Below are 14,125 nucleotides of genomic sequence, written 5' to 3' on the forward strand. Positions count from 1 at the left end.
CCAGTGTGGTATAGTGGTTAAGGCATTGGACTATGACCTGGGAGACCAGGGTTCGAATCCCCACATAGCCATGAAGCTCACTGGGTGACCTTGGGCCAATCACTGCCTCTCAGCCTCATGAAAACCCTATTTATAGGGTCGGCATAAGTCGGAATCGACTTGAAGGCAGTACATTTACATCTGAAACATGAAGAGAGGTGCAAGACGGACAATTGAATCTACATTGAATTGTGATAAGTACTTCTGTCAAATACATTGAGAAGGTGGCAGGAAGATGAGCTCACACTATGGGAGAAAGCCTGAAGTGAGACCTATTTTAAGGTCTATTCGCATGCACCCTAGGGTCAGACAGCTTTCATTTGTTTCCCCACCTACTCTTCTTTTGCATGCATGTTTTTGAAACTGAAGGGATGCTGTAGTAGCCTATACAGTTACACATATTCTACAATCACAAGCTCAGGAAAACAACCACATGGAAGACTAAGCTAGAGAGATGGAAAGAAGCATGCAGCACCTATTGCAGCTTTCATTCTCAAAACATGGGGATATTTCAGAGTCAGGCTTCTACACAGAAGTCTGCCACATCTTAATCCCTTTCTCCTTTCATCTTGACATGCTCTGGAGGCTGCAACATACAGATACCCTTTTTTAAAAATAATACTTGTTATAATGGGAGCTAAAAAGCAAAGTACTATAGCTAAACTGGAGTCAACATACACCCTCCAAGAAGCTGGCAGGTCTTCAGTTGGGAGTTTAATATGAATTTATTTAGCATCTGTATCATAAGAAGTGCTACCAGCTAGAAATATTTAGGCCTCCTTCTGTAGACTTCGTTGACAGTGTAGAACCTCCATATTCTCTCATCAGCTCAAGCCAGCATAGCCAATGATGGGAATTGTAGTCCAACACCATCAGGAGGAGCACAGGTTCCCTATCCCTGGTGGTACCATTGCTCTGCTCCTAACACAGGGATTTAGTAACATATGATGAAGAATGTCCATTGGGTCTTAGACATGTCTTTTGTTTTTCAATGAAGACTCATTAGAACACTAGCCAGACTTTTAACAAAAGCGAGGCAAATGCCTACATGTGAACATGATGCTGGGATAATCCAAGAGCACAGTTGTTTTGGGAAATGTATTAATTGCTTTTTAGATTCTAAGACTGAAAGCAAAATATTTGTTTTTCCATCCACACTTCTACTTTGGCCTTAGCATGGACATTCCAGTGTCTAAAAGGGAAGATTTTCTTGACCAGTAATGTCACCTTGGCAAAGTGATCTTGGATCATTTTCTACATTCTTGCATCCAGATTGATGTTGTTTACAATTCAGCTGAATTTATTTGCAAAGGAAGAACAGCTGCTATCTCCAAAACATCATCTGTGCCTTAACGTATGCTAATAGTTATTTTTTAAAAATAAATGTTATTTGGCATATCGACAACAATCAAAACAACATTGGCCATTACAACAAGGCATCTTCAAACACAAAAACCACAAAATAAACAGCTAAGAGAGCACAGAATCAGTCCCACATCTGCAGAGCATCTGCTTAATCAAAGATGCCTTCCAGGACATGTCAGTCCGTAAACTCTTATACTTGTTCGCTGTTCTGGCAAGGGAGATAAAGACCCCCAGTTTTTGTAGATAGTAAATCTCCCATCAGTGTAGTTTGGGTTGTTTACCTTGTGCACTTTCATGCAATCCTGAATCAAGAGACAGTTGCTTCTCTTGGTGTCTGAATAAATTAGAACTTACTATAATGCATGGAATAGGATGGATCAACTTTTTGGGATTATGGGATGCATTCCTTCATGGGTAAGGAGCTGAGGACTACATAGTAGTGGCAGCAAGCCAGGGTCAAAGCCAAAAGTGGGTAGGGACACTCATTTTCTCTCCCTTTCATTCATCCAGTATTTGTTCATTCATACACACCCTCTCTCCCTTTATTATTGCATAATAATGAAAAGGTTTTCCAACCAGGTCTGATCCATACATTCTGCAGAAGAGATTGCAATGTTGTGTTTTCATCAATAATATTTTAACATGCTGTTGTTCTGTATTATGCACACTTCTGAATCCCAGATTCTTAGTCGGGAATGGAAAAAACACACCAGTAAGCACACTTAAAGGATTTTTGTTCTAGTTACAGCCCCTTGTGTTGTGTTGGATGAGGCCCCTGGCTCTCATTAGTGACTTTCTGGGGATGTGGAGGTCTGTTATAAGGAAGGGGTGCCAAAAGTCCTGGTACATGTGTACAAGCTACCACAGAAGTTTTTGAAGGCCAGCCCTGGGGTGCAATTCTGGACACATGACCCTAATAAATGAATTCTATTGAAACCAGTGAGATTTAAGTAGCCTACTGCTGTGTAGAGTGGGAGTCACCAACGTTTTGGGGGCCCTGGGCACATTTGAGATTTCGAGAGAGTGTTGTGGGTGCCAGTCACAAAATGGCCACCATGGTGATGTTACACAACACAAAATGGCTACTACACCTAAAAGAGCAGAAAAAAGAGACAGGACCACGGAATGATGCAAGCGTGTCTCCCCCCCCATCAGCTTCTCTTTCCCGATCAATGGGAAAAAGCCACCTACATCAGCCACTGCCTCTTTCACTCACAAAGAGAAACACTTTTCACCTCTCCTCTGTTCAGAACAGAAGTGAGAGTGGGTGTCACATCCTGGCATCCATTGAAATGGGTCAGGTTTAAGGGCCTGTGTTCATTGTAGGAATGTACTGTGTGGATTTTTGAGTTGATACTTTCTTTTGTGGGCACCATAGGAGGTACTAGCGGCCACATAGGCACCCATAGCACTGAATCGATGGCCCGTGGTATAGAGGAAGGCAGCCCAGATTCCTTATCTCTGGTTTATGATGACATAGCACCCCATTTAGATTTTTGCTTAGCATAATAAATCAAATGCCTCCTTAGAGTTATCTCTTTGTAACTCATTTAAATATGTCATTGAGCTTATTCTCCCTTCATGACTTTTTCCTATCCAGCTTATGGGTGGGTATATAATCAAGTGGGCTCTGAGTCCTTATGTGCCATCTTGAAAGCAGTTAAAAGCATCCTCCTTCCTTTATAATACACATCATGGTGTAATCATCTTTTTCCAAAAGTTCTACAATACTTTTTTCTTTTAACAGGTATCTGTAAAAATGAAGCAGCAGCAAATCACAGTGGTAAGTGATTTGTAGTACAAAATAGTAACATTTTTCTGAGAAATATTTACTCAGAACCCCAAAATGAATTTTTTTAAAAACTTTGTACCAATAAAAACATACATCTCTGCTTGTTCCAGAGTTCTGAGCATGTTGTGACTGCCTTTACAAGATTAACAATTTAAGAAATTACATACCTTTCTTGGCTTGCTCATTAATTTCTTTCTCTTGCAGAAGACATATTGGTCATTGTCTCAACTGGGCTATCTATAGCTGATGTTTCCTATGTAAGGGTGCTGGCTTAGCACATATGGGAGTTCCATTGCTCTGAGTATATGGAGTGCTAGGGACACTGTCATGTCTGTTCCAGTGGAGGGATCTTTAGGGTGGGTCCCAACCAGAGATACTATTGCCTAGATCTGTTAGCCTTTGCCAGTGTGACAGCTATAGATGGGCAAGATGGAGTCCTTGAGAAAAACATGGAAACACTCTGGCAACACCAGGGTTGATGTTTTGATCCTGCCCCACTGAATGAATTATTGGTATTGGTATTCTGTGTATAATATTGATATGTTTTATCATTTTAATATTTTATAGTGCTGGTCTTTGACCGTAATAATAAATAAATGAAATGAAAGTATTAAGAAGTCCTCCTTTTGCCCTTATGTAACATTCTTAAATTCTGTTTTTTTAAAGCTCCTGTTGAAATAGAAAACAATGAACTCAGACTGCTGGAGTAGTGCTACTGCAAGACATTCTCTTGAAGACTGGTGGTTGTGTGTCTTTTGTATCTGCAGTAGTCGAGCATGGACTGGAGCAAAACACTTATACCTGGTCTTATGCACTGCCAGCACCACACTAGATTTCCCATTCTGCTGGTGAAAGGCAGAATTCTACCTGACGTATGACTGAAGGAACAAGACCGTGCTATAAAATCAGTCCACTGAGTGAAACCCAGAAGGTCACACTTCCTTGGATGCAGGACAGGACACATTCTATGGGGAAGCCAATACGTACATTCAAGTTTTCTGAGGACTGCTTCACTTGTTAACAAGGTTTTTGGTAATGAAAAATTTATGGAGGATTGATTTGTCAAAGCCATGATGGTTATAAGGAGTTTCTGGTTCTGAGACAGTATATGCAACTGAATGCCAATTGCTGGGCAGCAGTGATGTAGGAGGCCTATTGCTGACTTGCCCTTCTTGTGGCCTTCCTGAAGGCATGTGACTTATCTCTATGGGAAGTAGGGTGCTGGATGAGATGGGCGAACCTTTTGGTCTGATCCAGAAGAGTAGTTTTGTTCTAAAGCTTGATGGAGGTAGAGGGGCAGACCACTCCTGAGCTGAATCTTCCAGTGGCATAGAATGGGAGAAACACATAGGGAAGCAGTCCCCAAATGTTAGGTCCAGAAGTCTAGTCATGTAGGACAAACAAACACCAGGCAGCTGCCCACTTAAAAAGATGGAAGATATGGTCTTCTGATACCATCGTTAGGTAGGTAGCCAGGCCTGCTCATCAGTTGGGAATATGATACTCTGCACCAGCCATTACCAGCATTTATCACTTTGTGGGCCAAGTTAGGCCACGTTTCCTCTGTCAATTAAATAGCTTCATTCCAATCTGAAACTTAACATGTGCAGTTTAACTATGTGGGAATAATTTTCACTGCGAGTAATGCAACTATTAAAGGCAAAGAAGCCCTGTCAGAAAATAAAAGGTCGCAAATAAATTGTTGCTGGTTCTTCCTATTATATATTTCACTCAAAAGTAGGGTGGTCAGCCAAATTTTGTCATTGCAACAATAACAAATGTAATGCTTCAAAAGTGAATGCATTGCATTTCCAGAGGCTTCTCAAGAGCAGTCTTAGTGGGCCTACATCTTGCTTCAGTACAGTTGCAAATTCTAAAGAAGAAGATTGGTTGTGAGACATGCAAGATTACAAAGATAGGTACTTGTAAGTCCTAGATTTAGGATTTTATCCAAAATTGTATATGAATGTGATGTGTATTTTCAGGTCTTGAACACATGAGAGGTGTACAACCAACTTAAGGGCAGGGGTCTACTCTGTGCATGCTTCCATGTGGGCAGGGTACACATAAACTGTTGATGATTTTATGTTGCCATCATGCTAACTCTGAATCTGGGAGATTTGATGGCAAGGAAGATGAGATGAGAGCACAGAAAATTGTGATACATGCTTTAATCTGGTTTTTTTAAGTCAAATTGGATTATTTTTCTGAACATTTTATGCCATGCTTAGACAACCTGGCATTAGAAAGGGGCAATTTTAGCCAACTGTGTTGACTGTAGCTTCACTCTTGGAAGGTAAATGCTGGGATTTTCTGGATCTCATTTGTGCTTTTCAAGTAAAATCTCCATAAAAGTCAGGATGCCTTTGTATTAATCAACACAGCTGACTTTTTGGCATGATAAACCAAAATTTATTTAGCTGTATGTTCCTGACTTCTGTGGTTATTGAATTGATAAATTAGGTATACTCTTGAGAATATACTTTAAATTTTGGCCTTGATCAATCCAGAAGACTTGCATTCATTTTTTAGAGATCTAGCAGAACTTCACTGATGTTGCATCTTATAACTCAATCTTAAAAATTTGGAAAAGTATTTCAATTATTTCTAAGTAAACTTGCTTAAAAAACTACCTTAAAAGGACCATTCCTTTATATTCTGCAGTTGTTGTACATATGTACATATTGTACAGCAGATTAGTTGAAAATTCTTATGAAAATACTTTATTTTACTTTATATACCTGTGGAGAGACTACTTGCCTTACAAAAATGGAGATTTTTCTTTGTTTTTAAAGGTTTTCTTTATAGGAAGTGACTCCCAATCTTATTTTTTTGTTTCTTCCCAAATCTGTAAGATGTGAATAATTCTGCAATATGTTTGATGTGAATAATTCTGCAATATGAATGTGATGGATATTTTGGTCACTTCCTTTCCAAGCACCGTGTCCTGTTTTTTGTCTTGTTTAATGTGATATGTCCCCTGAAATGACATATCCTTGTGTCAGAATAGCAGACGTGGATTTGATAGGATTGTTTGTCGGGTACAGGCTTTGCAGAAACAGCAGTGATGGACACTACACGTGTACACAGTTCTAATAATGTAACTTTGATGAAATGAGTTTTACACACGCAGTTCAACCTGTCCAGAAATTTCAAACAAGTTGAAATGATACTTCTGCTGCCACCAGCAGAAGAAAAACAAGAATCTTCTAGTTATAAACACCCTTGCCATTCATTTGCTTCAGATGTCTTGTAAAGTCTTACCTTTTTGTGCAGGCTTTCCCTGATCCATAAGATGGGACCCTGCATCACAGTATTTCTGCATGGCATGTTTTATCTCTGGTTTTTATGACATGGTTTCAGTGTATGTATACTTTGTACATTTGTACACTACTTGGAAATTTTAAAAAATATCCAGCACTTTAGAAGTACTTTTAAATAAATCTAAGCTTCTCCTTAGGAGATGCTGGAATTTTTAGTGCCCCTGGATATTTCTTCCACAATTTTACTATGAGCGAAGTTCTGGCTCACAGATGTCCTGCTGGACTGAAAACAATCACAACAAAGAAGGGTTTTCCTTTCCTGACCTCCTTACTCCTTTTAATGGTGTAGCTAGCAAGTTGTGGAAGCCAAGAGCCATAGAATTTGTGTGTTTTTCTTTTTAAAATGGTAACATTTTCACTGAGTACATCCAAAGTCAAAAGATTAAGGAAAGAAAACAAGTGGGGCCCCTCAACAATGTGTGTGTGTGTGTGTGTGTCCATCCAGGGTGGGGGTGGGGAGAACCTTCAAAGTTCTTCCTTCTCAGGCAGGAGGTTGCTCAGAGCAAGTGAAGCACTGGGCGACAGTAGGAAGGAGTTATTCTATCTATGTATCTCTTCCTCCATACCCCTCTTCCAACTTCTGTTCACCCAACATACCCCTGGAGGGTTGGAGCTGAAGGACTGATTTTCATTTCCATTGGGAACAATGACATGGAAAAAACATTTTGAACTCTCTACTTGTATAGTGGTGATGTACTGTGCGTGTCTGGTGTTGAGTGATTCTTGTTTGTACTTTCGTTAATACTGTAGATATATGTAGATACATATTTTTAAGCCAAAGAAGATGGAGGGACTGCAAAATGAAGCCTCATCTGTTTTGGATTTGGCAGTTCTTCTGCCATTGATTCTCTTTCCCCAAACCCCTGTGGATTGTTCTGCCCCAGTTTATTTAAAAACAAAAGTTTGACTGAGCATTAAAAATACCAAGAAGCCAGTTAACCATATCCAGTATCAGTAACATCAATATTGTACAGTCCATTCAGCAGTTCACAATAAGGTACCTAGCCCTGATCCAACTAGCAACAAGAGAGGAACAGATAAAAGTACCAGACATTGAACTACCCTGAGCAACCACCTCTAACCAGTAGCAGGCTGTGTTGTGGGGCAAAACCAATCACCACTCCCACTGATATACCTGCATAGTCACGACTGCACTGCTGCCCAGCCCATTCCCATCCAGGTAAGCTGCAGTATTGGGTATTGGGGGACATGGATGGCTCCATCCCACTACACAGGCTGCTACTGCCTCCAACCAAACCAGACCAAGCATACTATACCCCTATATGCAAACATAGCCAAAATGTCAAACTAAAAGTCCACTTCTGCCCCAGACTTACAAAGTGGAGAATTGTGTTCAGCCCAAGGGTCCCATTCCCTCATGGGCAACCTTCTAAGGACTGTATGCCTTTTGTTGGCCAGTGTTAGAGGCCAAAGTGGATGGAGCCGGGGATGTGACTGCTATATTCTAGCCAGAGGCTTCTACATACACATCCTGCATGTATCTCTCCATTCAGTAAATGAAGAGACATTATCACAGTTCAAAGACATTCCAGCTAAGTAAAATCATGTGAGAGGAACAGGCCAAAGAGGAGGGTAGCCTGGGGAGAGCCCCAAGAATTGCTTAGAACCGGAGAGTTCATGTACCAGTAACTTCTCCACCCCTGGGTTAGGTGCTCACCATTGGAAAGTTACAGTTTGGCCAGTTATAATCTGTATTTGCCGATTTTGTGTTCTGATTCAGTCAACCACTTCTGGACTGTTCGTGTTCCACCCTTAACATTCAGAGATTCACTGGAATTCAAATGGAGAAGAATTTATAGTGACTTGCTCAGATTACTTCCTAATTAAATTAGAATGAACAGTTCATGTTTGGGGTCAATCTCAAAAGATGTTCTCTTCTCCAGTATTGCTTTTTTTGGCCAATATTTTGCAATTATTTTCAATGGAGAATTACTTTGGGCCGCTGTGTTTGTTTATATATATATACTTGAGTACAAATCAGTCTACACCACAGGAATGTGACATTTTATATGTGTTCAATAAGTTGCCAGTTTCTTGAAAGCCTTTTTTTCTGGGTGCATCTTGCTCCTTTTATTCTTCATTAGGATTGTCTAATATGGAATCTAATTCAGGCTTGAAACAAATGGATTTTAGACAAGAAGCTGTATCAGTCCTATAGAAAGTATAATCTTTCCCATTTTATCTTCTGTGTTATCAAACATGAACAAAGTTCAGGCGAAATCAAAAACTGACAGATCACAGAGTTCTGGATGACATCCATTTTAATAAAATTCAAATGTGAAATTGCCGCTCATAACAAAAATGTAACTTGTCCCTAAGATCAGTGTCTGTAACTGAGACATGAAAAGTGGCCAGTTAACACCCAGTTGTCAGAGGAGATTCCAAGAAATTGTAGGCTGATTAGCTTTATGTCTGTTCCAGGAAAAATAGTTAATATTGGGCATCTAGAATATTTTGCTGAAGCAAACCAGCAAGGATAGCTCCCGCTTCACTAACTTCTTAGGGTTGTTTTGAGAGTATAAACAAGCATATAGATGAAAGTATTCCAGTTGACATTGTGTACTTAGGCTTTCAAAAAGTTTATGATAAAGTACCTCACCCAAAACTCTTGTAAGTGTAGCAGCTATAGTATAAAAGAAGAGGTCCTTTTGCTGATCAGTAATTGGTTAAGAAACAGGAAGCAAATAATAAGAATAAATGAACAGTTCTCCCAAAGGAAGGATGTAGAAGTGGAGTCCCCCAAGGATTGCTATAGGCACCTGTGCTTTTTAACTTGTTCATAAATGATTTAGAGTTAGGAGTGAACAGTGAGGTAGCAAGGTTTGCTGATTATACCAAATTGTTCAAGGTGGTAAAAATAAAATGGGATTGTGAATAGCTCCAAGAGGATCTCTTCAAACTGAGTGAATGGACAGTAAAATGGCAAATACAATTCAATGCAAACAAGTGTGAAATGATGGACAAAACTGGGCATACCTTACTGTTAGCCACAAGGAACAGGATCATGAGGGTACATTATCACATGCATTACTGCAAGCAACTTGTTCATGTCATTGGGCTATATCAACTGAATTTGATCCGACAGAATAGGGCAAGATGTAATACTGGATCACTTATGAAGAGACTTCATAACTATGGCCTCAAGATTGTTCCAAAGGTGAGTGGCTATCCTCAAAGTGCTGGGCAGACATGTTGCAGTGGGCCTTCAAAGGGTCCAGATCTTTTCAGGGACACCCTGAGGACCACCCTGAAGCTTTCCACTGAACAGCTACTTGAGGATACAATGGATTTGGCAAATAATGTCTTTTTGCTGCCCTCACTACCACATGGTAAGCATGTGTTCTAACCAGTGTTTGGTTGGCCACAGAATGAGAGTTCACCCATCTGCTCTCTAGTCATTGTCCAGCCTGTTGCATTGCCCACAAGTCCCCAGACTGCCAAGGACCTCCACAGTGCCAGAGACACTTGGGAGCAATTGTTTTTATGGCCCTTCATGCTATACCATTCATTAGCTAGATAAGGACCTCAACAACATCACCAGCTCTATCTACCAGAAAATCCTCTAGACCATAAGTCTTGGCAGGTGGACCATCTGAATGGGTGCAGGAGCAGAACTATTGCATTTTTCCCATGACAAAGTAGTGCAATTACCTTCTTACAGTTCTGCTGAGCAGGGGAAGGATGTCTGGATATTTGAAGAACAGCCATTAGGATTGTGGGGTGGGTCTGGGGCAGTTTCTTGCTTAGTTCCAGAAAATACAGCATTTCACACAATTCCCCTTAAAAGGGAAACCAGCCTAGTGAATATCAGCAGTCTTAGAATGTGTTTAGGTTGTCAGCTTTATCTTTCCTTGTGCTATAAGAGAGCTTTCTCAGCAAGAGGATATGATTTGCATCATTCTAGAAATTGTGGAACAAAGAACAAGCATCATCACAAGAGCTGCACCCACATCGCATTTGAGTGCAATTCTGAAAGTCTGAGAGCTGATCAACAAAAATTTCCCTTTCCTGTCCTGGGAAAGGCCCACCCTGTTCCCCTACTCCTACTCCTTTGACCCTGGCCTAAGAAGATATGAAACAAAATTGTGCTACCAGTAGCTATGTTTTAGCCTTTTTTTAAAAAAAAAGTGGAAGTACAGCAGCTTTAATTTCCAGCAGGTTAGTGAAAGCAACAGAGAGTCTTGTTGCACCTTCAGGGCTGACAAATGTGGAATAAACTTTAATGAACTAGAGTGCTTTTCTTCAGGTGCATGAGCTGTTAATGTAAGTTGGTGGGTATGTACACTACAGATGGGTTTAGAGCAGTGAAATCAGAGGAAAATGAAATGCCAAAAGGTTAACCTGTTCTGGTGCTTCCATATTAACATTCTCATCCCAAACCTGGGCTTGAATGCGAGAAGCTTCTTGGCTCAACTGCACCAGTTCCTGGATATTTCACAGCTGCATTCTCATACAATCTTCTCATTGATCTACTTATTTATAAAAATATTTATATACTGCCCTCTCATAATATATCAGGGTGTTGTACAGCAATTTTTTTTTAAACAATGTCTATATTTTGTTAATTTGAATATTTTTGCACTGTAGTCTGATGTGTATTTTGTATTTGTGTTTATTTTATTTTTTTGTGAGCTGTCTTGATGGCCTTTAGCCAAAAGGCGGCATAGAAATAGAATAAATAAATAAAAAATAAATATAACACTTTTTTAATTAAGAGCAGTTCAGAATAATAATTAAAATTATTGGTTACTGATTGAGTGACTACTGAATGGCTGGCTAATGAATAGCTCATCATGAGCTATTCTCAATTATTTCATCTTAGCTCAATGTATTACCAAGCAGGTGAGTAGAGCTGGCCATGAATCACAACACTGTCCACACCAGTGGTGGGGGAGTTCCAACCCATGGACCTAATTAGGCCTGCCAAATCTCCCCATTTAGCCCATAAGGCAGTTTCAGCCAACAATGCCCTCCTATCCTACACCTAGTCGTACAAAATGTCAGTGGTGGGACAGGTATGCAGCTGGCCGAATGGAGGATAGCAAGCACTGACAATCAGCTGTTCATCGGGGCTTCTGAGTCTCAATCCTAGCAAGATGGGGCACTGTGGGTTGTTGGTTTCCCAGTTCAGATAATTGGTCAGTTGCCTGCTTTGGACGGGGTCGTACTCCCTCTGAAAGAGCAGGTCCGTAGCCTGCGGGTGCTCCTGGATCCATCTTTGTTGCTAGAGGCCCAGGTGACCTCAGTGGCTAGGAATGCCTTTTACCAGCTTTGGCTGGTAAGACAGCTGCAGACGTTTCTGGACTGGGATAGCCTGACCACTGTTGTCCATGCACTGGTAACCTCCAAGTTGGATTACTGTAATGCGCTCGCTGTGGGGCTGCCCTTGAGGATGGTCTGGAAGGTGCAGCTGGTGCAAAATGGGGTGACATGACTGCTCACTGGGAAAGGGTACCACAATGTCATCCTGCTGCTGAAAAAATTGCACTGGCTAACTATTAGCTGCCAGGATGTTAACTGTGCTGTTTCTGGTGTACAGAGCCCTATATAGCTTGGCACCAGGATATCTGAAAGACCATCTTACCCCTTATATACCCAGTCAATTACTGCACTCTGCAGGAGACGGCCTCCTGCAGATACCATCTTATCAGGAGGTCCATTCCACACAACATAGGCAGTGGACCTTTAGTGTAGTGGCACTTACCCTTTGGAATTCTCTCCCCTTAAATATTAGACAGGCACTATCTCTGTTATCTTTTTGGTGCCTAGTGAAGACCTTCCTCTTTCAACAAGCCTTTTAAATAGAGACCTTATCCGACACTGTGTCTGTGTTGGAATTGTTTTTAAAGATGTTTTTAAAGCTTTTTTTAAAAAAAACTTTTTGTTTTAACATGTTTTAAGGATGTTTTGTTGTAATATATTTGTCAAGTCTGTTCTTACGATGTTTCAGAGTATTTTTAGGGCTTTTGTTTGCCATCCTGGACTCCTACTGGGAGGAAGGGCAGGATATAAATCTAATAAATAAACAGTGCCATGGAAACCCCTTTGATCTGCTAACAACAGCCTTGCCCACCCATCGAACTTTGCCTACGGGAAATGAGGGAGATAAGGATCTGCAGACCCCTGGTCTATGCCATCGGTAGCTTGTTTTTCCCTCCACTTTGAGCTTCAACACTTTGAAAGACCTGTTTTTTAGCAATCTTTCTCCAAGAAAACTGGTGAAACATGAAAGAGTAATGGAGGGATTAAAAAGACATTTGTAACTCATTTGTAAACTACTCACATATACACAAACTGTTCAAATATTTAAAAAGTAAATCATGTTCTGTATTTTCTGCTACAGACTAATTTGCTATAAAATCTTTTAAAATGTTGATGTTATTAATAGGACATAATTATTTCCTGTTCTTTTAAAGAAAGCTGCAGTTTCGTTTGAGACAGGTTTGGTGCCTATGCATAAGGGAATTTTGTAATCATGAGAAACTCTCAGGGGGAAGAAAAGGGAATTGGAGGTTGTGGGGGGGGGGAAGAGGAACTGATTTTACTCTTGCTCACATAAACCACACCAAGGAAACAGAATTTGATTTGGCTCTGTAAAGAGAACCATCGTATGCCCCAAAGGCCAAAAATCAGTTTATAATTTTTGTCATGAGATTCCAGGAGTAACCTATTATTAACACATAAATTTAACACAAATAATCTGAAGATACCACTTGCAGCTCTGGGAGCACTGATTGTGCACCAGAAAATATCCTAGCATAGTTTAGAGTACTAGAAGCATTTTCACTATTTAGACATTTTAAAGCACCATAAGTATTAAGTTAACTAGTTATTCCCTGCAAGGATAACTTTTCTTTCACATTTTCCCAGATATTAGAGGTTATTTATAACACCACAGCAACTGTATCTGATGCATTTTAAGATACAGGTATTTTGGATAAGCCATACTAAAGGTAATGCTCAGTGTGTGAATGGTGTATATGTGAATTATGTCAAGGAAGATACAGTCTGAATTTAATGTGTTCTTGTTTTCACACAGGAGAGGTGTGCCTTATTTCACAGAACTGGATTATTTCAAAGGTCACCCAGACACATCTCCTGCCCATGCAGGAAATTGCTGCTGCAGCAGCATCCCTGATAGGTGGCCATTCAGCCTCTACTTTAAAACAGGCATCACTGTCTGCTCTTCTGTCAAACAGCTTGCACTTTCACAAAGTTCTTAAAAATTAGTGTCATCTTTGTTATAATTCAAACGCAGTGCTTCAGGTCCTTCTGAGCAACAGAAAACAAATCTGCTCCAACATTTATGTCACAACCCTTCAAACTTTGGAAGATGGCTCCCATATCATCTCTTGGTTGTCTCTTCTCCAAGCTAAAACAAACCCAAAGCCTTAAGCCTTTACTCATTTGACTTTGTCTCCAGGCTCCTCATAATCTGTCACCCTTTTTGGACACATTATAATTGGTACACCTTTTAACCTATCAACAGTCAAGTATGTAGTATTATTGAAAGACGTTCAGGTTCTAGAGGCCTTTCTCTGTCTGAGCTCTGCACCTTTTCCACTGGTGCTGAACAAAACAGCTG

At 40.3% G+C, this 14,125-nt stretch overlaps 1 protein-coding gene across 6 annotated transcripts in view; it reads left to right on the top strand.

The window, feature by feature from the left end:
• Positions 1–6,668, top strand: part of ICOSLG (inducible T cell costimulator ligand) — a 30,069-nt gene extending 23,401 nt beyond the window's left edge. For all 6 annotated transcript variants that reach the window (XM_061627509.1, XM_061627514.1, XM_061627511.1 and 3 more), the window contains 2 exons: positions 3,152–3,187; positions 3,863–6,668. In XM_061627509.1, the coding sequence (XP_061483493.1) occupies positions 3,152–3,187; positions 3,863–3,906 (80 nt within the window). In that variant the 3' untranslated portion in view covers positions 3,907–6,668. The remainder of the gene's footprint in view (positions 1–3,151; positions 3,188–3,862) is intronic.
• Positions 6,669–14,125: the final 7,457 nt, after the last annotated feature.

The sequence above is a fragment of the Rhineura floridana genome, chromosome 5 (genome assembly GCF_030035675.1).
Source record: "Rhineura floridana isolate rRhiFlo1 chromosome 5, rRhiFlo1.hap2, whole genome shotgun sequence".
Classification (NCBI taxonomy): Eukaryota; Metazoa; Chordata; class Lepidosauria; order Squamata; family Rhineuridae; genus Rhineura; species Rhineura floridana.